The following is a 26,286-nucleotide window of genomic DNA, read 5'->3' as shown; positions in this document are numbered from 1 at the left end:
TTATACCTCATTGTTCAAGGCTAATTCCCTGTTAACTAGAGATGAGAATGAGAATCTGAGCTAAGTAATCTCTGCAAACAGGATTACAGACCTGCATGACTTCTTTGAAAATGTTATCACTGAGTTATTCCAAAACACACTACTAGAAAATGAGTTAATTCTGGGCTTAAAGGTAAGGTAAACATTTTACAGTAGGCTTAGGCAAATGCCCAGTTCACACACACAGCTGTAAAGTTACTCTGATTACAATATGCAAAACTTGCAATTACACTTTAAGGCATCTGGTGGTTCTGGTTGCCAGATTTTTATTCCCCTTGTCACTGTGCACGCTACCTTAGACAGCAGTTCTGTTTGGACACACAGATCTGCATTTTCATAATTTATCTTATTTGAATATCTATAAATATAAGCCTGTCTCTAACCTCTTTCCAATATTATCTCATTTGTGGGCTGTATTCTGAATCATTGAAGTATTCTCCTGACTCCAGTTCAGCAGTTCGTCTCCACATCTGTTTTTCAACTTTAAAATATTAAATCAGTAACTTAGGGAATACAGCATTTCTGCTTACTTGAAGTCATGAAATGTGAACATCAAAAGGGATTTACTTTAAGATTTAAAGCCAGTTTCATGATGTGGCTCATTTATTCTAATTTAGAGTAACATGAGGCATCAAAATTATATTGACCCTATTAAGCAACTTTGGAGCTTCTAGTAGGTTTTGTTCCCATAAAAATCCTACAAAGAAGGATTTCTGTTCTTTGCTTCATATTCAACAATCCTGTCCCTTCTTTGTGCATTCTCTGCACGTTCAAGTCATAAAATCTCTTTTCCTGACCTGAACCAAGATACACACTCATCCCTCTTCGCTTATATTCCCCTCTCTTGTCATCATACAATTGGAAAGAAGAAATTCTTACAGCTAAATTTCAGGGGTTTTTTTAGTGGCAGGTGCTTACTTTGATCTTTCTTCCACAATGAATAAAAGAATTACTTTCATCCAGAATGCCCCTTGTCTCCCCCTGACCTTAGCAAGGAGAGAGCAGAACGTGTTCCCATTGCAGCCTCAGGGAAGGCAAGGCCCGTGGCTTTCCTTGGAAAGGGGTGGAAGCTGAGGCTGAGCTTCCCCAACAATACTAAGTATTAGCAGCCATTTTGCAAGACTACAGTCTTTGTGGCACACCTCTTTGTTGAGTTCTTTCCATCAGCTCCTCCCAAGGAATCCCCTTCCTTTATAAGCACACGCAAAATTTCTGAAGTGAGAAGAATGCCTGGGGTCATTTCCAAGAGAGAAGGGGACAGGGATGAGAGGCTTCAGTCCCCCTCCACGAGTTTGGAACCTTGGCAATTTAGTTTGTAAAACCTGTCTGTATTCTCCAATATTTTGCTCCAATTTGGAAAGTGCAGCAGGGATTATTTGCCACCTTTCTCCTTTGCCACAATGCTAGTTATGGGAAGATAATTTTTAATCTCTTTTTAATTCAGTTAATAGTGTGTAAGACTTTAGTTGATACATAGTTATCTTGATTACATGATGGATATTTTAGACAAAGTAATTATCAAAGCCTAATTAGCTATTAGTAATTCATCTTCTTTCAGAAAGTCTGTTTCTGAGGGAGTAAATTAATCAATGGATCCTGTATTAAGAAAACTGCAGAGAAGGCAAGTGGTATTAATGCATTCAGATATGGAAGAAGGACAGGAATAGCAAGTTGATAGCATTTCATTGATTCTTCATGGGGTTTTTTTATGGAACATGTTATTTTTTTGTGTAAGACTCTGGCTGGCAAGTGTTCTTAAAGAAAGTAAATAGAAAAATGAAAGCACAGGTGGAAAAAACATATCTCTAAAAGTATGCTTAAATTGTAAAATCAGCTAGGAAAATGGAAAAAAATAATTTCACAATTAAAAAAGCTTGTAATATATAGTTATGGTGGTGCATTTTCAGAGAGCCAGAATTCTCTACCAATTTGAGGTTGTCATGCTTCATTACTTCAAATCATAAAAAAAATCATAAAATTTGATGCAAATACTTTAGTTAATTTGCCAAAGGAACGAGAATAGATCAATCATATTAGAGCACATTCCAAAACATTGCTTTTATAGCCAAGATTGGCTTTTTTTAAAGCAAGCTTTAAATTGGCAAGAAAGAAAAGACAACATGTAGAGTATGCATTAAAAGAAATCTGTTTTCTAACCACTGGCAGATACAGCATTAATCCTTTCCAAAGGGTTGCCAATATTTATTTAAGCGAAGAGCCGTCCAGATTGCTATCATACAGTTTGTGTCCAAATTACAGAACAATTTTATATAGAATCAGTAAGCTATTTGTACATTTTGTAGACATTTTAATTTACCAATTTTTCATTGGAAGTTAGAAGTGAGATCTTGCTTTTGTTCCTTGCTGCCAAATGGTTAGTCTGTAATAATTAAATGATCATATTCCTGGCAGCACATATAGCTATATAAATACATATGTATCTTCTTTGCCAAATGCTACCCATATGAACGGTACAAATAGTTCTGGCTGCTAGTTTCATTTTATTCAATTTGTCAGTTATTGGAACAGTCTTTCCAAATAAACTTTGGTGATTTTTCTTAATGTTTATAATCTTTATAATAATTCTGTCACTTTATTTTAAGAGTGAGGTGATCATGAATTTCTACATAGTGCTGTGTGCCCCAGAAGTAGGTTGATGGCTGGAGCTGCATGAAACTTTGCATCCATCCCTAAGACCATCATAATCTATTGAGATCTTTTTTCCTTGAATCAAATGTGGATTACTAGACTTAAGCAATTTACCACTTTCAGGATATCACTCTACATTCGAGAAAATTCCCTAAGGCACTGTTTTTAAGCTTTTTCACAACTGTCTACTGAAATCCGAAGATAATCTCTGTTCTTACAATAAAGCATCCATTCCCAAACTGTACCTGCTAGGAGAAATAGCAAAGAGGTCAAAGTTTATCTGAAGTTGTATCTCTATAGCCCTGTATTTAGATCTGCAGATTCATTGCATGAAAAATGTCACTAGGCCCATAAACTCAGCAACTCCTACATGTGATCTACCATATGAAGCTCAGCTGCATTGGGTTGTTTGGATTGCTGACCAGATGGAGAGGTCATACATCTCCAAGCCAAAGCCACATGTTCCTCTCCATTCCTTGCACCAGCTCTCGAATTTGTTCTTCAATTCTTGACCAAGTATGAAGGCACTAACCTAACAGAAAACAAGGGACAATTTCCTGTCAAATTTATGGGCTGTGATTCTCTCCTGGAAGTGAAGACTCTTACCAGGATAACTCTCACTGCAGACTCCTAATCCCATCAGTACATGAGGCCACCACCTTCCTCTGACTGCAGTGACAACTGATTGCTCTCCAGCCATTAATTCACAATTTTAGATCTTTCATATTCTCAGCAGCAGTGAACTGAAAAATATGGAGTTTTAACTCCATATATTAACTCAAGTAGCTTTCTTCATGTTTTCAAGGGGGGAAAAGCAAAGAAAAAGCATAAGTTTTCAATGAGAAACACCTATTTCTATTTATAATTGGTTGTGCTTAGCAATTCAGGTACAGAATAGTTCAAAAGAACTTGCACAAATATTGAACAGTTTGTACTACTTGAACAAGTTGTATTACAAGACCTATTGCACGCTTAGTCACCTAATCTAAATACAGAAAAAAAAATAGCAGGGATAATGGCATGTCTGTAGTGTTTTTTCCTGTAATTTTTGTTTTGAATTTCCAAAAGAGAACTAGATCCCGCAGAAAACCTAGCAACAGAAAACACAACATTTACAAGTAGGCATTTTTTAATATGCCTAATTTTTGACACCACAGTGTCAAAAGCTATACGTGTTACTGTTCTTGCATCCTTACTAAAAATGCCGTGTTTTACTCAAGATTTTGTCTTTATGATTTTAAACGAAAGGAACTTCAGCATCTATTTCAATACCTGTGGTCATCATTCTGATATTTTGTTCCCAAAGTTGTTTAATTTATACATGAGCAAGATGGAAAATTAACTTCAGCATCCATAACCAATTTTGCTTAATTCTAGTGACAGGGCATCAGCTGTTTTTCTGAATACTTTTTCAGAGTATAGATGAGACCCTCATACTTCTCATACTTCAGATATTTTGATTTATCGTTAACCCAGTAATGCTTGGTCTTCATTTCAGAGTGGCAGTGTTCTTTGGACTGTGGCCATGTCTGGTTTCTTCAGGAGTCATCTGAGGTAGAATTTAGTCCATAATTTGAAGCATATATTATCAAGTGCCAATGTGCAAGTGTAGCATTTTAGATGGTCATTCATATATACCACAGAATCCTTAGATTTCTGAATCACAGATACATTTTTGTAAACAAAGACATAAAATACAGTTTTGTAAAAGACTATTTTAACAGACAATTTTCAACTGAAGTACTAAGTATCTAAATGGTTTATTTGGAGTATAATTGTATTCATCACACTAGAAAAGGTTTCTTGGGATTACTACCATCCTGGACACTACTGAAGATGGAGAACAGTGAGATGTGTAAGGTAGTCTTTCTAAAAGATGCCTTTCAAATAGTCTAATGACTGTTCTAACAGTCTAATGACAATTACTTTCTAATAGTCTTTCTAAAAAGAAAAAAACCCTGTCATTAACTATGTGAGAAAAACAATGTCATCCCAGCAGTTCAGGCAACATGAAGATATAGGCAACATGAAGCATTTTACCTACATATCTATGCTACACGTTTCTTAATGTGCAGGCATGTAATAAGTGGAGCACGATATTGCCAGGCTCTCCCTGTGTGCTTGTATCTCTGCTTCACTGTAATGTACTGGCGTTGTAAAGACTAAATAGTGTCTTTTGCAGGCAGTTTCATTCTCTTCAGAATAGCTTTTCATGCTTGTTTTCACAGTCTATCAGTGTTGCTACTGCTTAATGTTAGAATAAAAATGACAGAATCACAATCGTTTTCAAGATCCATTTATCCTGACAGACCTAAGAGAACACATTTTTAAAGGTGCTGCGTCAATCTCCATTAATCAGATCTTAAGCTATTTTAAAGTAACTTCAGATAAATTTTTTTCTGTTTTCTGACAGTCAGTTATCATTTTAGTAGCTTGTAACTTTTGGGAAAAATTAGTACAGTGCAGAAGAAAAAAGCAATTGGGTCTGGAAAAGACTTAAAGTTGCCTGCTTTTTCTTTTTTTTTTTTTTTTTTCTTTTCATGGGGCAGGAAGTCCCTATGGACCATGTGTTGTTTCTCAAGGGAGAGAAAAAAAATCTTTTGGGAATGTATATGGGAATGCTTGGGATGTCTCTACACTATTAGCTTCTTACATGCCCCATCGAGCATGTCTGCCTGTCCAGACCTCCAGCTAAGATTTTTCTCTTATCTCATTTTCCTGTCAGCAAACAAAAGGTGAAAGAAAGATCATAAATGAATACTAGCTGCAAATGAGCTGTGATTTATTGGAAGATATTCAATCTAAAATTCTGTAATAAAATTCTAAAAAGGTTTAAATGATAACTCTTGTAATAGTAAATAGAGACTTTAAAGTATTAAAAAGTATACATGCAGGAGGTGGTTCAGTTAATGTTACTTATGCACTAAGTGAAATCTTACCAACTTCTTCTCATATCTGATTATTTCTTGTTGAGATATGTTTCTTATGCTTTTGTAATTTATACTTCCTAGCAGAAGGAAAAATTTCCCCACATTACTGGCAATAATCTACTTGAGAAAACCCCAAATATTTCATTAATGCAAAATGAAACTAAATGCATGAAATGCCTTCGTCGTCTGTGTAGATGTTTATGAAGAATTAAACTTTCTCTTTGTGTCCTTTACTGGAAGTATTTTCTTCCTAATACTAAAGGCATTTTAACATGATCATACATTCTAGTGCATGTTTTGCACTAACTATAAAAATTGCAATCAAAATTATGACCTAGAAAAATCCAAAGGGTGCATAGGAAAAGCAAAGAGACTTTGAGAGAAGAAACTATCACAAGGCTTAGATTTGAACTCCCACGATCCCAAATACTGAGCTTGTTTTGTACCAGTCATACCACATTTCTTCTTTCCTGACTGCACATGTGTTTCCACATGCTTTGTCACCTGGGGGATGACATAGGTTCTCTATACTCTATGTGATACATGTACTTTATACATTGCACAGAGATGCGTTTTGTTGGGTTTTTTTAAAGAGATGTAAAAACAACTGCAAATGAAAAATATTCTTCAGATTCCAAAAAAACACATTGTTACTGAAAACTAAATAGTAGCCTTGACAAAACTTATCATTGTCTGAGTTTCTGTATTGGTAAGGAAGCAATTTTACGGCAAAATTTAACAACAGTATCTTTAGAACTAAAACCAATGAGATGGAGATTAACCATTTTCATTAAGAGTTAAGGATATTCATTAAGGCAGTTATCTAAGATTCTGAATCACAGTTTTCAAAATCACAGCTAAGTGGTATTTCTCTTAGAAATCAGGGAAGGAATTCATAAAGTTCCCATTAGTCTAAAAATAAAGAATAAATAAATAAATAGTCTGAGTCATGAATGGCATTTTGCCGAAATTCAGTAGCACTGAAGCCAGGCAGAGAAGAAGCCAATGATGTTTCTGCCATTGACTGAAAGGAATATAAGTATTCCTTCTTACATGCTACAAGCCACCAACATTCAAAATTAGGATTTCTTATTTATGAACAGTATAATACTGCTAATCAATAGTTAATTTTAAAAACTAAGTTGGGCTACAATTTCACAAATTGAATATTCAAACTTTTTTGAGACAAGCCTGCATGTCTTCAGTCATATCTCTTACTTGCATGGTACCATCAGTGATTCAGACTGGTATGAAGATTAGATTCTGCCCTAAAAAGCCCTCATTTGAGTAACACATGCCAGGATCTCAGATTTAAGTAGTTCTTTCCCATTTGTATAATTTTTTTTCAGTTGTACTGAGAAACTGGCAGCTGAAATAAAAGTTGATGGTAGGGGTACCCAAGACATCTTTCGTGAAAGGCGTTGGCTATGTGACCTTATGAACTTTACACATTTTTTAAGTAAATTTGTATCTGGCACAGATTTTTCATAAAATAAACCCATTTATCTTTTTTCTGTCAACTTACAATATCAACTTAATTTAGTTGTGAATTCCTTTTAAAAGGACTGCCTGTTTTACAGAATAGCTCACAACATGGCTATTTTACAGAAGAGCTGACAATGTGGCAGAGCAAATTACAGCACATTTTTTGAGGAAACATGAAGCAAATCCCTCTTTTCAAAATATGTTATTGGGGAAGTGGGAAAGAGTTAGGCATTCACAGCTCATTCTCAGCATTGCTTTCTAGGGAAGCCGTCATCTTGCATTCCACTTCCAACCAGAAGGAAGAATGATTCTGAGTTCAAGGATCAAACTAGTTAGGAAGCTGTGGAACACAATTAGTCCCTTTTGTAAGCTATAAAACTGGGTGTCTCCTGTTTCAAAGCTGTGTTCACAAAGCATCTTTCAGCATGAAAAATCATTAATTTTTTTTTTTTTAACTTCACAGATAAAAGAAACTGAAAGCATTTTGAGTAGTTCTTAAACTTTCCAACATACTGACTTCTAAATATAGTTTATGAAGCTTTTATAAGATTTTTTTTTTCTTGAAGAAGCTGCCTCAATGATGATCTGACCAAGGGAAGCAGTCAATTGAGATGAAGACCTGCCAATTTTCTAAAGCTCACTCTTTTGAGACAGTGAATGTGTCAGATGATTGGGAAAAAAAAAAAAAAAAAAAAAAGGTAATGGTAATTTCCTCTTTTAAGTGATGTATTCTTTAAGACATGCTTCATCTTTTTCTCCACTGTTTCCATTGTTAATATGTTAGACGAACAGAGGCGATGGTGTCTGAAAAGCTACTACATTTTCATCTCCAGTCAAGCACTGGGTGGAGAAAGCAGAATCCCAACACCAAAATGGACTTGACTGTGACCACAGAAAGCACTAAGGGCTGCCTTAAATAAGGAAAGCTCAGGTGGTCACCTCTGCTTAGTCAAAAAAATGAGTATCTTGATATGTTCTGGTAAAATGGCATTTATTTCCTGTTGCTGTTCCATTAGCACAGTTAAGAGTCTTTAAATTGAAAGCTTCTGAGGAATTTCATGCTTGAAAGATAAAACAGGAAGCTACTGTGTTAACAGTGGACAAACACAAATATTTGGAAATAAGATCGGCACATACAGGCAGCATGTTGTAGAAACAAAATGCAGTATGCAATGCAGAAAAAAATATTTCGAATTATGTAATCCTGATTAAAAAAATACACTTTTTTTTTCCCCTCAATAGCTAGGATTATCCATCTAAAAGCGGGCAGTTTAGTTTGTTGGAACAGAACCAAATTCTTTCCATCCATTGCTTCCGAAAGTCCTTTGTCTCTGGTGCCCCATTGAGCACTCAGGTGATGATGGCAAGTCCAGGCAGTGCTCCTGAAAGCCTGAAGCCAGGCAGTACCAGTTGGTGCCCTTCCATGAACGCCAGAAACTGGAGCCAGATCCCTTTGGAACAAAGCTGTTGGCATTAACTATAACAGAAGAAGAGGAAACATCAGCAAAAATGGCTAAAAACTGAAGTTATGCTCTGTAGGGTGGATGGTTTATGGGAAGAAACTGCCCTTCTTTGTGAAGAACTGATGGGATGGGCCACTGAAGAGGGAGACTTCTAAATGCACTTTCAAAAGACTCCCTTGGATGAAGTCTCTGCTCTCAAGATCAAGAACCAGAGCTAAAACCAGAGAAAATACAGTATCACTGATACTGCACACAAATAGCCTGGAAAAGGAGCTGTCTTAATACCCAGGAGGGCGAGCATGTAGGTGAGGGCTGAAAAAAGAAATTTAATAATGAGGACAAAAGAATCCAGAACTGAGGATCCTGTATTACAAGAGATATAGAGAAAAGGGAGTTCAGAGTGGAGAGCCAGAAAGCTGAATGGTCTTAACGAAGGGGTAGGAAAAGAAGGGAAAGGAACTCAATCTGCGTGAGCAGAATTTTAAAAAAGAATGTGTCAGGGAGAGGAATTCATAAGGGCATTGAGCTGCCAAAGGGGGCTGGAAGGCTGATCTTGGAGCTGGCTGAGGGAAGGAACTGTCTGGTTGGCTTGAAGATTAAAAAAAACATTTCACTGAGGAAAATGGGGAGTGCAAAGGACTTGACTGGATGAGGCTCTTGGGAAGTGTTTCTCCCACATGGATTTAAGAAGGACAAGAAAAAAAAAAAGTGTATTTCCTTGTGATTAATTTTATCAGTCTTTTTTCTAATTCAATAGCATCCTTACTCCTTAGAGATAGTCCACATAAAATAAACCTTAAAGCCCATGAAATAAATCCTTAAACCACATTTACACCATTATCAGTATCGCATGGTTTTAAAGCTATATATAGTGAATTTTATGATAACAAACAAATTCAACTGAAGACACAGATAACTTTTCTCTAGATGCAAGTTTAACAAACCAAGTGTCAGGGAAAAAGCATAGGGCATTAGTAACTATGTTTAAAACTGTCTTCCATAGCTAGTAAACTGCAGTTGTCAGAATCCTTGCTTTTACATGGTACTATAGGGTCAGATTTTTTATATTTGTTGCAGTTTATACCCTTTTCTAAGGGTTAGGCTATTGGTCTTGGGGTTTACCTTCTAGTTTTTGGAACTCTGTATCATCATTTAAAAGTAAGTTTCAGAAAACATTCCCAGTAACACTCCAGTAGCAGTTACAGCACTTTTGTGTTGGGTCTGGGGGTTTTTTGTTGCTATTACTTTATAGGCAATCATTATATCCAGCAGAAAATCTGGCATCAGCATGGAAGTTTGACATAAGTGAAAAACACAGAGATAGCTGATATAGTCCAAGTTCAGACATCACACAAGGTAATTTAATTGTATTAGAGTTAATTATTTAGAAGCAGAAAAATACAAGATTTCATCTGGTTTTACTCACTCAAGCAGTCTTTTGCCTATTTTATCCATTTTCTTAAGCTGTATCAAGAAACTGGAAGTTGACGTTCCCTTTGAACGGTTCAATTACCCTGTTTATAGAAAAGTTTTCTGAAGAGAAAAGCAAAACCATGGAAACTGCTTCATGAAGTCTTCACCAGGGAATATTCTTGAATATTGAACCATCTGAATGGACAGGATATCTGTTAATGTAATAGGAAAGAATGGCAAGTCTTTTCTGATTTTTGAATGTTGATTTCTTGCACAGCTGAGACTGCCAGTTGACAGCTGATACCGTGGAAAAATGAGGCTACTGCTCCTTGACTAATTGGCACATTCACCTTAAGGAGCTGGTTTACACCTCAATTTGAAACAGTGGTTGCACCTTGCAAGTGGAAAATGGGGAGAAAACTGTGGTACAGAAGCAGTCGTACAAAACAATGTTGTAGCTCAAAGGAAAGGACCTTAAGGAAGTGTATGAACTTTCTTAACATGATCTCTGCGGGTCCCTCGGAGGACTACAAAACTAACAATGTTTTGGAGGGTCCAGTTATGAGAATTAAACTTCTCAGCTTACCCAAATAGCTCGGTGTAAGAACATACATCAGGTCATATGATGAACAGCAGACCTCCGGGACACTGATGTCACATCACGTGCAGGGGAGCTGCTGGTGGGGTAAGGGCTATGCCTATTGCCCAGGAAATGTCCTTTCCACTGAGCTGGGTGTCTCCCCATTCCCACAGCCTGACAGAATGGAACAAAAGAGGCTTTTTCCTTCCAGGATCATGCACGTCAGGTGCAGGCCTGAACCAAAAAGCAAGCAGAGCGATGAAGCTGATATCATGAATACATAAGGTAAATAACTCAGTGCTTGCAGCACAAGAATGAACAGGTCTTCAGAACTATTGTTTGGACAGGGCTTAATACACTGCTCAATTTTTATACTAGATTTGAAGAGGATAGTACCATTTTTAAATGGATACAGTTTTTCTTTCTCCAAAGACAGGTTGTTCCTTGGAGGGTAAAGGAACCCTATGAATTTTTAATTTTTTTTAAGATTTATAATGAAGCTTGATAAAAAATCTGTACAGTATTAAAGGGAGTTTGAGCAAAGTTAGGACACTACCTGCTGCTTGGGTTTAACAGGCCTCTCTAGAGAGAGATGAACTGGAAAGAAAGTTGCTGTCATCAAAGAATTCTGAAGCATTTGCTCATTTAGAGAGGGAAGTATTTTGCTCCTTACAACTTCAATAAATAATGTAGCTCTGTGAAGAATACTATATTTCCATCCATACTTCTACTAACCAAGAGAGAAGTTAAGACAGAAGGTTGTGTATTCTATCAGCTTTCTCTTTTTAGCAGTAAGACCTTGTTATGACCCTAGTAGGCTCCTAGAAGATTGTTAGATAAACTGATGAAGCTTCATAGGGGCAGTACACAGACAGCACAAATATTCCTCTCTCTGTTCAGCCTAAGCCATAGATGTGCTGGAAGTTGGAATGAGCACAGATATCTCCTAATCATAGAAATTGCAGGATATGTTTGCTGAGCACTGTAAACACCATATTAATTTTAGGGTTAACATGTTCCACAAGCAGATAAAAACTAATAGGATTTTCATTCATTATTTGAAATGTACTAAGCTTTTGCTTTGTTTTAAATGGCATTTGAGGAGTAGTTATGTATTTTTCTGAGCAGCTTAAAAACTGACACAGTGAGTGTTTGCAGAACCATTTAGGTGGGGGATTTTTTCCTATTTTTTTTTTATACAAAGCATGGATCTGGATTTTGTAACCTGGAGAATTCTTTAACATTTCTTCTGAGCTTGATTTATTTGGAGTATATTTCAGGTTCAAACAGTATTTCACTTACTCTCACTAGAGAATAAATACATTTTTTTTCCTCTCCCCCATTTCCTAGAGATATGTCTGTTAAAGGAAATGAAATAATCCCATTATTTCCAGTTGTGAAGCACTTTCAAACTTTTAGTATGTGTGTGAGGTTATTTGGTTTAATTTGTTCCACTGTGGAATGTGCATTATCTCTAAGGCATTTCTAAGTATTAAATAACTGTGCCATACTTTTTTTTTTTCCAGATGCTTAGCCCTATGAAGTTATCTGATGCTTTTGATATTTTTTCACCTGTAATTTATATTTGGTTAATCTGACAAATTCAAAGAATAAAAGGGCAGATAAAATTTTCTGTGCCTATTTCTGAAACTCCTTATTCAGTGCCACAGAAACTCTACTTGAAGGTTACATTGATCCTTACAGTCCACTGCCAAATTGTTTTCTCAGTGGCTTAAGGTGTTATTACCAGTAAGAGATTTCTGTGTGACATTCCTGTTTCATTTACTAGTACATATATGTAATATCTTTTTATTCAATACCCTTCTCCCATTTTCCCTTCTGCAGTCTGTATGGATATCCTCAAGGCTCCCATCAGTATCTGATTGCTAACTGGATGCCAGAACCCTTTTTTCTTTGAAGTACAACTTGCATCTTCTCTTCCAGACAGAATTTTCTCTGATAAGGGTGGTGAGGCACTGGAAGGGGTTGCTGAGGGAGGTTGCTGATGCCTCCCTGGAAGTGTTCAAGGCCAGGTTGGATGAGGCTTGAGCAACCTGACCTTAGTGGGGAAATGTCTGTGCATGCAGCAGGAGGATTGGAGTTTTGAAAGCCTCTTCCAACCCAAGCCCTTCTGTGACTCTATGATTAAGTCAGGATGTAGGGAGACAAACTATGCAAAGGCCACCACTTCTGATTTGACTCTTGTGCCTAACCTGGTTTAACAAGAGGAAAGCATAATGTTTATCTATATATTGGTATTGTATTTGCAGCCTAGTTCACATTCCTACTTTCTACCTGTTGTCTCTCAATTCTGAGGCTTATTTAAGTGCCAAAGTAGTATGCCAGGATGAGAGCCATGCAACTCCTTTAGCAATGCTGATAATTCTGCCTCTTCAAGGAGGATTTCTTTTGAGTTTTCCATTCCTTTTTTTCTCTGTCTTGAAAAAGACTGCATTTACTTGACTGAATTTACTCTAGGGAGCTAATTAAGAGAGGCAGTCATCTGATGCAACTCTGGATTTCCTAAGCTCCAGGGAAGGGTCTGAAGGTGGCACTTCTCCATTGCAGACCCTAATCTAAGTTCTGACACTGTCTTCTAAACCAGTTGGGGGCATTTTGCATGCCTAGCCCTATAAAAATGGTTATTGTGGAGAAAAACAGTCTGTCTTTGCCCCCATTCTAGCTTTCAGTCAAAGCCATGTAAAACTTCATGAAACAACAGATGCAAGAGGAGGTTCTTGCATTGAAGTATGTAAAAGGTTGTTAAATAAATAGTGGTTTACTAAGCTGCCTTAGTTTAACTAACTTACTTATTAAATAGTTACTTAGAGTAACTTAAACTAAGAAGTATTTTAATGAAATAATATATAATACGGTTTATATTTGCAAAAGCACAAATACTGTAGTGTGAAAAGGACTGTATAATACAGTCACTGAAGACACTATGCATCATCTTCTGAAAGTTAGAAATGGGTATCTGTCTTCTAGGCAAAATTCCATTTTAAGCAATGGATAACATAATAGCTTGTTTCTTGTGATTAGGAATCAAGCAAATGGTATCAGTTGTTTCCTTTGGTAAATTATGGGGAGATGCAAATTATTTAATTTGTTCATAATTAGCAACAAAGAAGGAGCAGTGACAAGATAATTGTCTCTAAAAGAAAAACGATTTGGAACCTCAGTCTCTCTGTAAAAGTTTCCAAAATATTCTAAAGGTTATGTTGTTAACTTTATATGTTAAATGGGTATGCAAACAAAAGGACTGGAGACTGTCAACTCAAGCACCTCCAGGTAATTTCCTATACGTGCCCTTGAAGAAAACGAAAAAAAAAAAAAGAAAATAAAGCCCTTGATGTCAATAATTTAAGGAGAAAGTTTCCCAATTTTCTGTTTGGACCAGTCAAAAATGATAATTTTATTATCCTATTACTAATAAACGAAGCACTTGAAAATATGTATTGAATGTTAGAAAAGACTGGTTCAGCAAAACAAGCTTCTGTTTATCAAATATTTCACTGATAACATCTCGGAGATGGGAAGCTTTTAACTTCAGTTTTGTTGTAGATCTGTATAAGCAAATCATCACTATTCTTTGTTGATTTTGTACTATTTCATACCTGTATCACCAAGTTGGTATTTCTGGATTGATGCAGAAATAGACTTTACAACATTGTTTTTTAAATGCAGGCAAACATGGCATTTCAAATCCCCTCACAGAAATCTACTTACAGGAGATACAACAATAAAATGTAAAGTCAGATGATTTAAAGAAGCATGGAAACTTCATCCAGTATCATGTACTAACCTGGAAGTTAAAATATATTTTCTTTTGGGTCCTGGCAGGACTCTTTTGCTTAGCAAATACATAGCTGATAGACAGAAACGCACTTTTCACAGTAAGTGAAAACAGATGCAATACTTAAGAAAGGAATGCAGCTTTTGATTCAGAATCATCTCTTGCGTATTTCAAAATCCAATACTGTACAATATAGTTGTCCTTGTCCATTCTGTGCAAATCTTTTTGGATGAGAGCATGTCTGAATATCTTTTTGTGTATGAGATATGAAGTTCTGTGGAAGCATGAAAATCATACAACCTCTTGTTGGTAATTACGCATCATACATTAAAAGTATTTGTTCCTATATGTCTTAAAACATCTGATTTTGTTGTGCTTAGAAAAGAAATATTTCAAAGATCTGAAAGCTTTTCAGCTTCCAGGATAATATAAAAAGGAAAAACAAATCTCAGTTTAGAGTATCCAAAGTTATTGCATCTCTGTCATCAAAGTTTCCTCCTCCTACTCTGCTGGGATGGTTCAGGATGAAGTTCTGGTCTTAAGTTTAAATGTTGAGTACTGGCACAGGCTTTTGATCTACTGATAAACTACAAATAAATTACCTATATTCCAAATGCTACAATAACAATGAATTTGATCATACGTCACTTTTCAGCTGTTTGTAACAAGACTAAGAGTGTAAGACCCATTTCTTTTACACCATTGCTTTGGACAGAGCTTTATCTTCTGAGTTACAGAATTTAGTTTATGTGCTAATAAGTAAATTCAAGTCAGAGTTCAGTCATTTCAATATGTCAGTATCTAAAAAAAATGCAGTTCCATGAGTAGAAATGATGTGATCCAAATGGTAAAGCTGTCAGTAATTCAGATAGAGATTTGTTTAAGTGTGGAACTTAAGGAAACTGTCTACTAGGAAAGCCCAATGTTGTTTTTATATTAAAAAAATGTAGAGCATAACCAACATCATACATGACTGCATTCAAAATACCGTGTCTTGTATGTCAGCTGTATACCAATCTGCTATGCTCTCAAATTAACTGAACATCTCACTTAAATCTTTGTTCTCCCTGCCCACACACACATTAAAATTAAAAAAATCTTGCATTTTAATATAAAAATTGATCCCAAGGTAGGGAAAGTCAAAGATGAAAGCTCATTTCAGGTATACTGCTGCATGGTTGATCTAGGGTTTTGGCCTTTGCTCCACATCACTGACTGCCTTACTGCTAAACACTGGATTAGGTGGGATGGTGGCTTGTTCCAGTACATCTGCTAATGCTTAAACATAATCTACTTTTGAAAATACATTCTCCAGTTTTATTTGTGGTACGTACAGTAGTGGCATAAGGCATTAATGCAGTTCAGACCAAAAAAAACCCCAAAACAATTTTACGAAGCAGGAACAAATGGAAATTGTAGAACAAAATCTTCTGCTCCCTATAGAGGAGGCAGTCAGAAAAGAACCTGGACCTACGGAACTCATTTTCTTTCCATTGTGTTTGTCCATTAAGCAGATGAAGCGCGCGCTTCCCAGGCTGCTCCATTCATACAGCCCAGCGTTCATTCAGAAACAGCACGTTTCCTTTGGTTGATGGATTAAAGGCAGGAGAGGGGGGGAGGAGTGGAAAAATATTTTGGGATGTGCAGTACTTCAGGAGCAACATTTAAAACTTAAATAACGCTAAAAGTTTGGATTGTGTTGATTTTACACAACTTCAAAACAAAACAGGTGCTTCCCATGCAAAAATATCCTTTTTAAGAAGTGAGATCTAAAGCAGTTCTTTGTCTAATTGCTGGAAAGTTAATGTCATATCATTTTTTTTATGACCTTTTAATATGGTATAAAGACTAAGAGAACGTTTTGCTTTGGTTTTGTTTTTTTGTTTGGTTGGTTTTGTTGGGTTTTTTTTTGCCATGCCTTGACTAATCCAATATAGTGGTTTGGTAAACTGAAATGTGAACCTAGGAATGTGTGTTAGTGACCTGAAAAAAAAAAAGCAAGTAAACTGCAAGTAACTTTAAAGGTTATTGTTTGCTTTTCATCTTCACTTGCAGACCAGGTGTCACTAGCAAAGCAAATCTGAGGAAAAGCTACTTTTGTTGGAGTCTCTTTGTGAGCAAAACAGATGACATAAAGAGCAGGTGTTAAAATAGTGAAAAAGACAAACAGCAGTTATTTTACAGGATGTTTAGCTGTGAAACAGCTAGGGGGGGAAAAAAAACAAAAACCATCAGGCTATTCTAAAGTATCTTATTTGGAAATCTTCAGTCAAATAAAAGAAGCATTTCCCTGTTATAAAACAGAATTTGCCTGTTGATCCCCCAAAGAATGGGTTAGATATACTTATCCTATTCCTCTTGTAACTGATTTCCCAGGGACTGACAGGAAAAAGCATAGTTTTTACTAAATAAGGATGCTGGAATTTGCTTACGGGTTTCTGTTTACCTGGTGTCACTTATGATACTGTGTTTACCTACTTAAGTGCCATTTAGCACTGGAGTCCTTTGTGTGATTTTACTATTTATGTTAGGAAATTGCTTAGCAGCTGGGTAGATTAGACTGGTTTATGTTGTGTGTTTTCCATCCTGCACTGCACATCTGTTAATGTTGGTCTTAACATTACAATAGTGAGCACTGAAATTAATAAGTGTTTGCCTATGAGATTAACAAAAGCTACTGAACTGACATTATTTGGATGTCAAATCAGCATCCTCAATCCATAATGACAGATCCAGAGGCCCACACTGCAGCCTTCACGTGTGTGCATTCTTAATTTAAGCTTTGAGGTCCATTTTCAGGTAGGTGAGAACAGTACACGGATATGTTTCCAAGTGTGACTTCAGTTTCCTGGGCAAACAAATTCTCTAGCAGGTTCCTTTGACTGTATCTTGATAGTTCTGCAACTTGGTAACTGATGAGAAGTGAACCCTAATGCAAAATTATTTTCTAGTCGTGTAAGCTTAGAGTTAAGAATTGGGTACTCATCGTACAGAATTGTGAATTCTCTCCATTTGCAACAAGTATATCTTTCCTTATGAATAGAACACTTATGATATGACCCGAACACTTACAATATGACCTGAACACTTACTTGGGAGATACTATGTCAACTAAGTCCTCAAAATATTTGTTGCTTAAAAGACAGGAGTCTTGGTATGAAACATGAAGACTCATAAATTTACTATGCAATTAAACTATACTACCATACTTTTTCAGGTACCTGTGAAATTAAAGGTTACTTAAATTGAAATCTATTGAAAATTATAATGTTGAGGATGAAAGGAGTTTCTATTAAAATGCAGAATAGTGATCAGGTTTATTCTCCATCAGTATAAGGAATATGTGCAGGATCAATTTTTTCCAGCTGTTTCAGGTATAATTTACAATAGTGGCAATAAACATAAAATTTGCCCTTACTTAACAATTGAGCTGCATAAAAGGAAGCTATGTGGCATCTGAAACACCTTTTCCAGAGTATTTTTTCCCTTCAATATTGTCTATTTGAGTATAAACTTTACAGAATGCAAAGGATATCCGCTAATGAACTTTCTTGAAATTCTATCACTATACTATGCTCATTTAACTGCAAGTCAGACTTGCAGCCTTTGCTTAGAATTTACAGTTCTTCATCAGTGGGGCTTACAAACGTTCACTTCTGCATGCAGGCTTTGAAATCATGCTTCAAATAACATTTTGCAAACATGCTTCGAATATAAGTTCATTAGATATGATGTATACAGACATAAAATAGCCCTTGTCAGTTAACTATAAATTAGTAGCTGGTTCTTTCATGTCAGAAATGTCAGACATGCTTGCAGTCTGCCTGCTGTATGTGTAATTACTGTTCGTCCAAGCAGCTCAAAAATGTAATGACAAACTGCAAAGCATGAGCTCCGCAGAACAGTTTTCTGTTCTTGTACAGTCAGTAAAATTATGTTTTCTAGCGCCCAAACAACTTTTTGATTGAAAGGTAATGCAGAAATTGAATGCACGTTGGGAATTCAGAAACTGTTGAAAGAAACCAAACCACACAACCAAACAGATCACAGGATGCTGTAAGGAACACTTCTAGAATAGAATCGATATGAACCTACCTTCATTAGCCACTGAGTGTTGTTTTCCATGATGTTTTCAAGTAGTTGCAGTCTTTGAACTGAGTCGTCGTAATCTAAAGGTGCGTCCCTTTGCACCGCGTTGGACACGTAGGAGGCAGAGGAGCGGCAGTTGTCCGCCTCGGGCAGGAGGAAGGTGTAGCTGCAGGACCCGTGCTGAACCTGGTACTGCTTCTTGCCCATCGTCTCCATGGTTTTGCTAAAGGAGTTGTATCCCGACGCTAAAAAGATGCAGCAGCCCAAGCAGAAGTAAACAGTCACCTGCATTTTAATTCCTGCGGTAACCCAGCGAACCTGGAGTGCTGGAGTGCGCTAAGGAGAGCCCCGAGCTAATGAACCTGCACTGGAAGGGAGCGCTCCGCTGCCATGTGCCCCCCGGGGGAGGGCTGGACTTCGGGCTGGGCTTCGGGCTGGGCTTCGGGCTGGGCTTGAAGCACTGGGTGGGAGTCCCTGCTGCCGTCCCGCAGCTGTCCTGCGCCGGGATCCGGCCCCACTCGACCCCAGACGCCGCGGCCGAGCCTGCCTGCGCCTCGCCCGGCTACTAGGGCCCCGGTGCCCGACTCACCCGCTTTCCTTCCCTTATATGATAAGTTGATAAGAGCGGGCAGACATGTGGAGCGGGGCCGCTCCTCCCCTCCCGGCCTCGGCAGCGCCTTCCTGCGGGGGGTGGGGGGTCAGTCGCCAAGCGGCTCTGCGGGGAGCGGGGCGAGAGGAAGCCCCGGGGAGGAGCCGGCAGCTGCAGGACCCCTACGAGCGGCTCCAGCGCGGCTCCAATTAAGAATTTCCTAGACAGAGCAATCAGTTCCGATAGCCTCCAACTATGCTTGTAAACTGTTTGTGGGGGTAATAATTTTTAAACACTGTCAAAAAAAAAAAAAACTTCCTGGGCCTGTTTGTTCATCTTAAAGTTTGGGGGGGTTTTGTTGTTGGGTTTTTTGGTTTGTTTGTTTGTTTGCTTTTACGTGTGCTGAACCAAGATGCAATTTCGGTTTTGTTTAATGCATTGTGTAGTTACAGAGAAAGACGCTGTCCTAAGCGTACAGAAGCAGGCTTGAGCACGTCCATGCAGAGGCAAGGAGAGGGGGCTTTTAATTAAAAGTTTTCAGTCGAACACAGATTTTGGTTTTGATGAATACTCAGTTTCAGGCATGTCTTCCGAGAGTTAAGTGTTTTCGATTGTTTTGGTTTTTAATGCCTTTTTGTCTATATTACGGCTCACATTAGAAGTGCTAACATTAGCGAGAGTTAAAAATCCCAAGCCAGCTGCGACTGGAAGAGGGAAGAGCTCTCCAGAGGCAGTGGCAGTCAGGCGAGCCGCAGGAAGTGCCATGGCTGCAGTGCACTTACCCTGACAGCTCTGACTGTCCCAAGTCCCTGCTCTTGGAACTGGGAAATACCTGGAAAAGGTGAGGGGAAATGCAATTAAGCAAGTGTTTTAAATGTGTAGTTAAGACTAAGAGGAAAATTCCCCTATTTCCCACTCCCGTGTTCTCTTGAAAAAGTGGAAAATTACTAACCAGTTTACCAAACCGTGGGAGTTGATTCCACTGAAATTTTGGATAACTTTCCTACTCTGTTTTAGAAAATGGCCTCTTGGAACCAGCAAGATAGGATACTTATTCCTGAAGACAAACTGCCTGAGAGTTTTGCTAGGTCTGGATTTGGAAGCTATAGATTTTTTGTAATTAAAATAAACAAAGGCAATGCCAGGCTAGTCAAAGTAACATGAATTATAGACCAAAGTTATACAAGGAAAATCCCAGTATGCCTCAGGATCCTTTTGGACAGACTTCCTTATGTTACTTTATTACTCCTACTACACTTTATTATTTTACTATATTTCATATAAAGTATTATAGTGGCTTTTCCTTTTTAAATCATGAAAGTTATGTTCAAGGGTTGTCAAAAATAGTTCTAGCAGCTAAAATGCATTCCTTTTGTTGCTGGAAGCTGTTGGGATTTCTCTACATAATGCATAGTTACCTCTGGAAAGGAAAATCTCTAGAATTCAATTCCAGACAGACTCAGGTTGTTGGACTGTGACCTGTGGAACCAGTTTGTCAGATTTTCTTCCTATGGACTGTTATTTGCCTTTGTTCATCTTTTCATTCAGAGGAAATGAATAAATATGTTTGGAAATTAGGATATGGTCAAGATTATTTTCTACAAAATGTGCATATTTGGAGGGTTTCATATATAAGTTATGCATTCTCCATACCCTTCAACTTTGTATTGGAAATTTATGTGACAGCTACTTGCATTGTTAATGAAGTTTCAAAAGCTTTCTCCATAGTGATATTTGCTTTTCAATATATTGAAGTCTTTGAAAGACTGCTTAATGCCATGTGAATAAGAGTCTTTTGCAAGGTAGTTGAGAAACCCACTGTTGTGCAATGAGAACAGCATGTAGGATTAGATTCATACACCAGACTGTGTGAAGCATGTCTAGATAGCTAACCAGATAATCAAATGCAATAGTTTCTCCTTTTTGAATTTTTTATATTTGTATTCTGTGTTAAGTGGGGATTTCCTATTGTGACTTGTATTTGTCCTTAAATTGGTGTGCTCCCTGTTTTCCTCACAGCTAGCCCAAAGAATATTGGGCTCTCAGTAGAATAATGCTGAAAATAAGAATGCTCCAGCCCTGAAAGTATCTGTCTCCTAAATGATGAGGAACTAGGAAATAATCTAAAATTTTCTGGTTATATTTTCATGCATTTTTTTAATCATTTAGTTAGACATTAAAGGGAAAGATGATTCTGACCAGTGTAGTCTTTCAGGGGGGTTGTTTTATTGATTAGACATCTACTCAAGGGACTCCATATATGTAAAAAAACAAGACTTGGTGGATTCTGAGAATTCAGGAGATAGGATTTCCATGAGAGGCTTGATTAAATCGACAGGTTTTTTCTTGCTGTGAAGCTTGCCATCTGCGTGCCACTCTGTTGAGCCAGATCACCAACATAATCTGGCAGCTGGGTTTTGCTAGGATTTTGAGGAGAGACTGGAGTGTCTCTCAAGGTTTGAACTGGATCTGTTTTCTGTTAGGAAAGGCCGATGCATGACCCCGGGAGGCCCTTGAGCCGTAACGGGGCCAGGAGCAAAACTGAACTTGGAGACTGGTTAGCAAGGCTTGTTGTATCCTGTGCCTCCACTAGGGAGAACTCTGGTTGTATGAATATTGGAAGGAGAAACTAGTTCACCTTTCCTGCTTTTCTGGCTGGGTTTGGTTTTGTGTGCATTCGTTTTGGGATTTTGGGTTGGTTTGGGGGTTGGTTTTTTTTTGTTTGTTTGTTTGTTTGTTTGTTTTTAATGACTGACAGAGTGAGTGAGTGAATGACTGAAAGAACAGCAAGTTGCCATGGCAGCTGTCAGCAGTTCAGGGAAGAGGTAGGTATTGTTCTGGGAAGTGACAACAAATTGCTAATAGAAGACAATTCCCAGCACAGCAAGCACCACCAGTTAGCTACTGGGCTGTGATTGTCATCTATCTTTTAAGTAACCTTGAGGTTCACCATGGTAATCTTTTACCCAAGTTATCCTTGATACTTCCAGGCTGTAGGGGCAACAACTGGATTACAACCCCAAACACACACACAGAACTTAGGGAGGATTTCTGTTCTTTCCCCATCGGGGTCCAGTATTGCTCTAATGAAGCATTCTTTCCCACTGCCCAGGAAAGTTAGTGAGTGTTCACCTTGCCAACAGAATAAATATACATCCCTTTAACCCTTCGCTACAGGATAGTGCCGTATTTGGTGCATCTTTTGGAGCATTTGATTATGATCCTTCACCCTTTCTATCCCTTTGGGAGCAGCTTTCCCAGCTGTGGAGGAGGAAGTGGTCTTCTCTGCTTCCCCAGGGAGTCAAAGCCAGTCAGAGTTCAGGGGGAAAGAAAGTAGTAACAGCTAAATTTAGAAAAGTGGTGTGAAAAGTAAGGCAAGTTAAATACATTTCTGTCCTTGAAAACTAAGGAGGAGGAAGGAAGATGCCTGAATACAACCTTTTTACTGTGCCTCAGAGGCATAATAACAAGCCTGCTTCTGGGCAGGGCTTATTCCAGAAAAGCTGAATGACAGAGGTCTGTCTCCCGTCAGCTATGAGAGGGAACATCACATTGTTAGACATGTTGACGCAGGAAGGAATTTAAATAATTTGGCTTGGGATCTTATATATGCAAATGTGAAATTGCATAAAAAGTTACAATTCAGACCAGTTGCTTCCTCGCAGTGTTTTGTTTTTTTTTTTTCACGTTCATTGTTCTCCTTATTTCTGCTGTCGATATTGAGAGTCACATTTGATACATTTATTCTTCAAACTGAAATAGAGCTTCTTAGTCTGTGATTTCCTGCTTGCTCTATAGCTGTCTGTATATAGTATTTGACATAAAATAGCAAATAGTGGCTTGGTATATTTAAAGTACAAATTAGATCTTTCCCTTTTTAGAAAGAAGATACGCACTCTACAGAACTTACCTTATAAGAAGAGCTTAAATGTGTATTTTTTCAAAACTAAACATTTAGAACGTTTTGCCAGATGTGTTGCAGGCAATTTCCTATCCTGGGAAACAGTAAATTCCCTTACTCAGCCAATCCTGTTTTTATTCCATACAGCATATGACTAAGCTGCTTTGAGAGAGATGCCTGAATACCACTAACAGTATCTTTCCAATTATCATTTTACTTATAGCTGCACAGCTTCTGTTTGACAGCCAAATACAGATCTTGTAAGATTTCTTATAGACAAGCAAGCATAAAAGTTTTGAGGTAATGTAAGAAAATGTTGACTTGTTTTTAGTCTCCTGTCTACACATTTTATCACTTAAAACTTTGAAGGTGTTGATTTAGTAGATAAGCAAGTTCTCATTTCAGCAGTTTTCTAGTTTTAGCAAGGGAAGAATACTTACTGAAATATGTACAAAATAAAGGCAGGAAAATGTAAACAAGCAGGTTTGGTGCTGGGTTCTTACAGGGATATTTGATCTATATATATAAATAAAAATGCTGAGTTCGAGCATATGGAACTTCAAAATCAAATATGATATGAAAAAACTATCTGAAGTTTGGAATAAAATAAGCAAGTACTTTATATATTCCTGGTGCTTACATTCCTCACATTTTGACAGCCACTCTTAATTCCCCACCTTTGGCTCCTGATCCTTTAATACTAGTTTATGATAGTTCTGATAGTTCCATTTGCTTGCTTCGAGATATTTTCTTTCACTGGCTGAATTTTCACATGATTCCCAGGAGCAAATGGCAACAATGACAAGACTCATGAACTTGTGACTTAAAAAATAGGATCTTGGACCCAGTTAGATTTTTAGTCTTCTGAAAATCTTACTTGTTTTGAGGTCTTACACTCTGAGAGAAATGCCATATTATTATGTTTTCTGGTAAGCTGAAACAAATGGTTTTCATCAAGACACATAGTCCAGTTCTTTAGTACTTCTGAAGTTACTGGTAAGATCTTACCAATTGTTCCTCCTTTCTCTACTGTTTGCCTATTACCCTTTTTATTTGTCGAATCCTAGAATGTCTTGGGTTGGAAGAGACCTTAAAGAGCATCTGCCCTCTACATGGGCAGAGACACCTTCTACTAGACTAGGTTGCTCAAGGCCCCAGGGTGAACTTCAGGCTGAGCTTCTCCAGCTTCATCTAGCAGTCTCTCATGACCTTTTTTAAAAAATCTCAGGATTCCTCTCACTTTCTCAGCTGCTTCTTATCACTCCGAACATCTGGTGTAACATCTTGTGAATTCATACTCATCTTTGTGTTCTGTCTCTGATGTTCCCGCATGTCTTCTTTGAGTGTCCTTCCTTTCAAGGGAAGGCATTTACCCAGTAAACTCTACTTATATTGTACTTTTGCTGAAGGGACAAGAGGTCACTAATCTGATCCACTGAAAGTTTTGGTTACTACTCTGTCTTGGTGACTCAGCCTGTTCCCATCTTGCCTTGGAATATCCAATCCATCATTTCAGTACACGGTATTTTTCCTAGATGTCACACTACTAGTGAAAGGTTAATGTAGCCAAAATCAGATTTTGTATCTTCCCTTGGAAATGTTTGCATGCTAGCCCCTTTTTCATGGTTGATACCATGACCATCCTTGAATGCATTTGAATCTGTAATCTGCAAGTTTAGTTCATATGCCTTTGTTTCTTTGGTGCTTCATTTTCTTTTTTCTTTTTTGATGCTATGACTCCATTAATTCCTCTAAAATTTCCTATGCCAATTCTCATCATCAATACTTTTTTAATGTATTCTTTCTGGCTTCTCCATACCATTTGAAATGTGACTGGTTTATGAAGCTTATCATATTAGTTCTGACTCTCAGTAAATGACATTCAATTATATTTGCATAAGAGTTGTTAGACAACTGTCAGCTTCATGCAAGCAGGCTATCTACTTTATTGCTTCTAATTTGTCTTCATTCTTTGAAGTACTAATAGCAAATAGGTACTAGTTTTGCAAATGCTGACTGGATTGGGTTTTTGGGAACTTTGCAGTATCACATCTTGAGAAAAAAAAAATAACGTGAAGGAATGTTTTTTGAAACTCCTGTCATTATCACTTCTACATTCCAAAACCCTTGTAGATGCAAAATGCTTCTTATTTTTTCTGTTTTGTTACTGTCATAGTTATTTTCTTCAGCAATCCAGTTTTTCCAGGTGTATCTAAAGCAGAATACACAAATATTTCTAAACTGGCAATCTATACAAAGAATGGATGCAAATACCTAAAAAGATTTTCACAATGCATTAATGAACTTCCTATTTGTAGGACAGGTTGCTGTTTCTTTCACTGGCAGCATTTTTTAATAATGAACATAATTTTAATCCTTGAAAGATGAATCATCCACATGGAGAAGTAGGAAATGAGTCCCAAGATTACAAAGAACAGTTCCTACACGTCATTCTTCCTTAAGGTTTTTATATGGTTTGGCTATAGTGCCCAAAGGCTGTGCTTATTCTCTTCAGAATTACGTGATGACAGCAAACTTTAGCTGGTAACAAGTGCAATTACATCTTAAACGCAAATAGCACAAGTTCATAATTTTCATGGGAATTACACCTAATGTTAAGGATCTTACAATTGGACTGCTGAGTATTTTTGACAGTGTTAAATGTTGTGTTCTGTCCGTCTCCCATACCAGGCAAATCATAATACAGCACTTGTTTGAACAGGTTGCCATCAGTTTGAATCTGAATGAAATAATGTAGCTCTAGTAAGGCCTTTTAAAAAAATTGTTTCCAGAGCTCATGCGTATTTACTCTTCATTATTCAATTATATGTGAAAAAATACGAGGTTTTCTTACCATATATGCTCAGATACTCTTTATATGCTCTTTGAAAAATGTCTTTTTAATTACAATTTTGTGCATTTGGGTACTTTAAACCTGCAATCTTTATGTAAGGTTTTGACTTTTGCTGTGTTATGTGAATGCTGTATTACATTGATGTGAACAGGCGGGAGACTGTGAAAGAATCCAGAAGGCTTTTGGAAGACAAGAAATCTGCCTTTCTGACATCTTAAAGAAAAATGCATACGCCGTTTGTTTAAAGGAATGTCTTCTTAAAATGTCTAAGCAGTTGACAGTAATCTAGCCTTACAGCTCACCCCAGCCCCTGTGATTTAAGCCCTTCCTCTTGTAAGCAGTCATTCAGGTTGGTGGAAGGTTCTCCCATCTGGTAACAGCAGAGTTACTTGATACTAACAGCATCTCACACTTCCGAAGAGCACGTTCAAGTTAAGAATCTGAATTCAAAGATAAACTGATGTCAAAGAGAGAACGAAAAGGAAGTGAGAAACTGTG

General features: G+C 37.4%; 2 protein-coding genes across 3 annotated transcripts in view; one reads left to right on the top strand and one right to left on the bottom strand.

The window, feature by feature from the left end:
* The window catches only part of ANGPT2 (angiopoietin 2), a 42,733-nt gene extending 23,603 nt beyond the window's left edge, over positions 1–19,130 (bottom strand). For both annotated transcript variants that reach the window (XM_008495625.2, XM_008495627.2), the window contains exon 1: positions 18,451–19,130. In XM_008495625.2, coding sequence (XP_008493847.1) covers positions 18,451–18,735 — 285 coding nt within the window. In that variant the 5' untranslated portion in view covers positions 18,736–19,130. The remainder of the gene's footprint in view (positions 1–18,450) is intronic.
* The window catches only part of MCPH1 (microcephalin 1), a 120,801-nt gene that overhangs the window by 68,557 nt on the left and 25,958 nt on the right, over positions 1–26,286 (top strand). The gene's annotated exons all lie outside the window — the stretch shown is intronic.

This window comes from Calypte anna, chromosome 3, assembly GCF_003957555.1.
Source record: "Calypte anna isolate BGI_N300 chromosome 3, bCalAnn1_v1.p, whole genome shotgun sequence".
In the NCBI taxonomy this organism is placed as follows: Eukaryota; Metazoa; Chordata; class Aves; order Apodiformes; family Trochilidae; genus Calypte; species Calypte anna.
The sequence above is the reverse complement of the archived record's forward strand: the minus strand, read 5'-3'. Positions and strand labels throughout refer to the sequence as shown.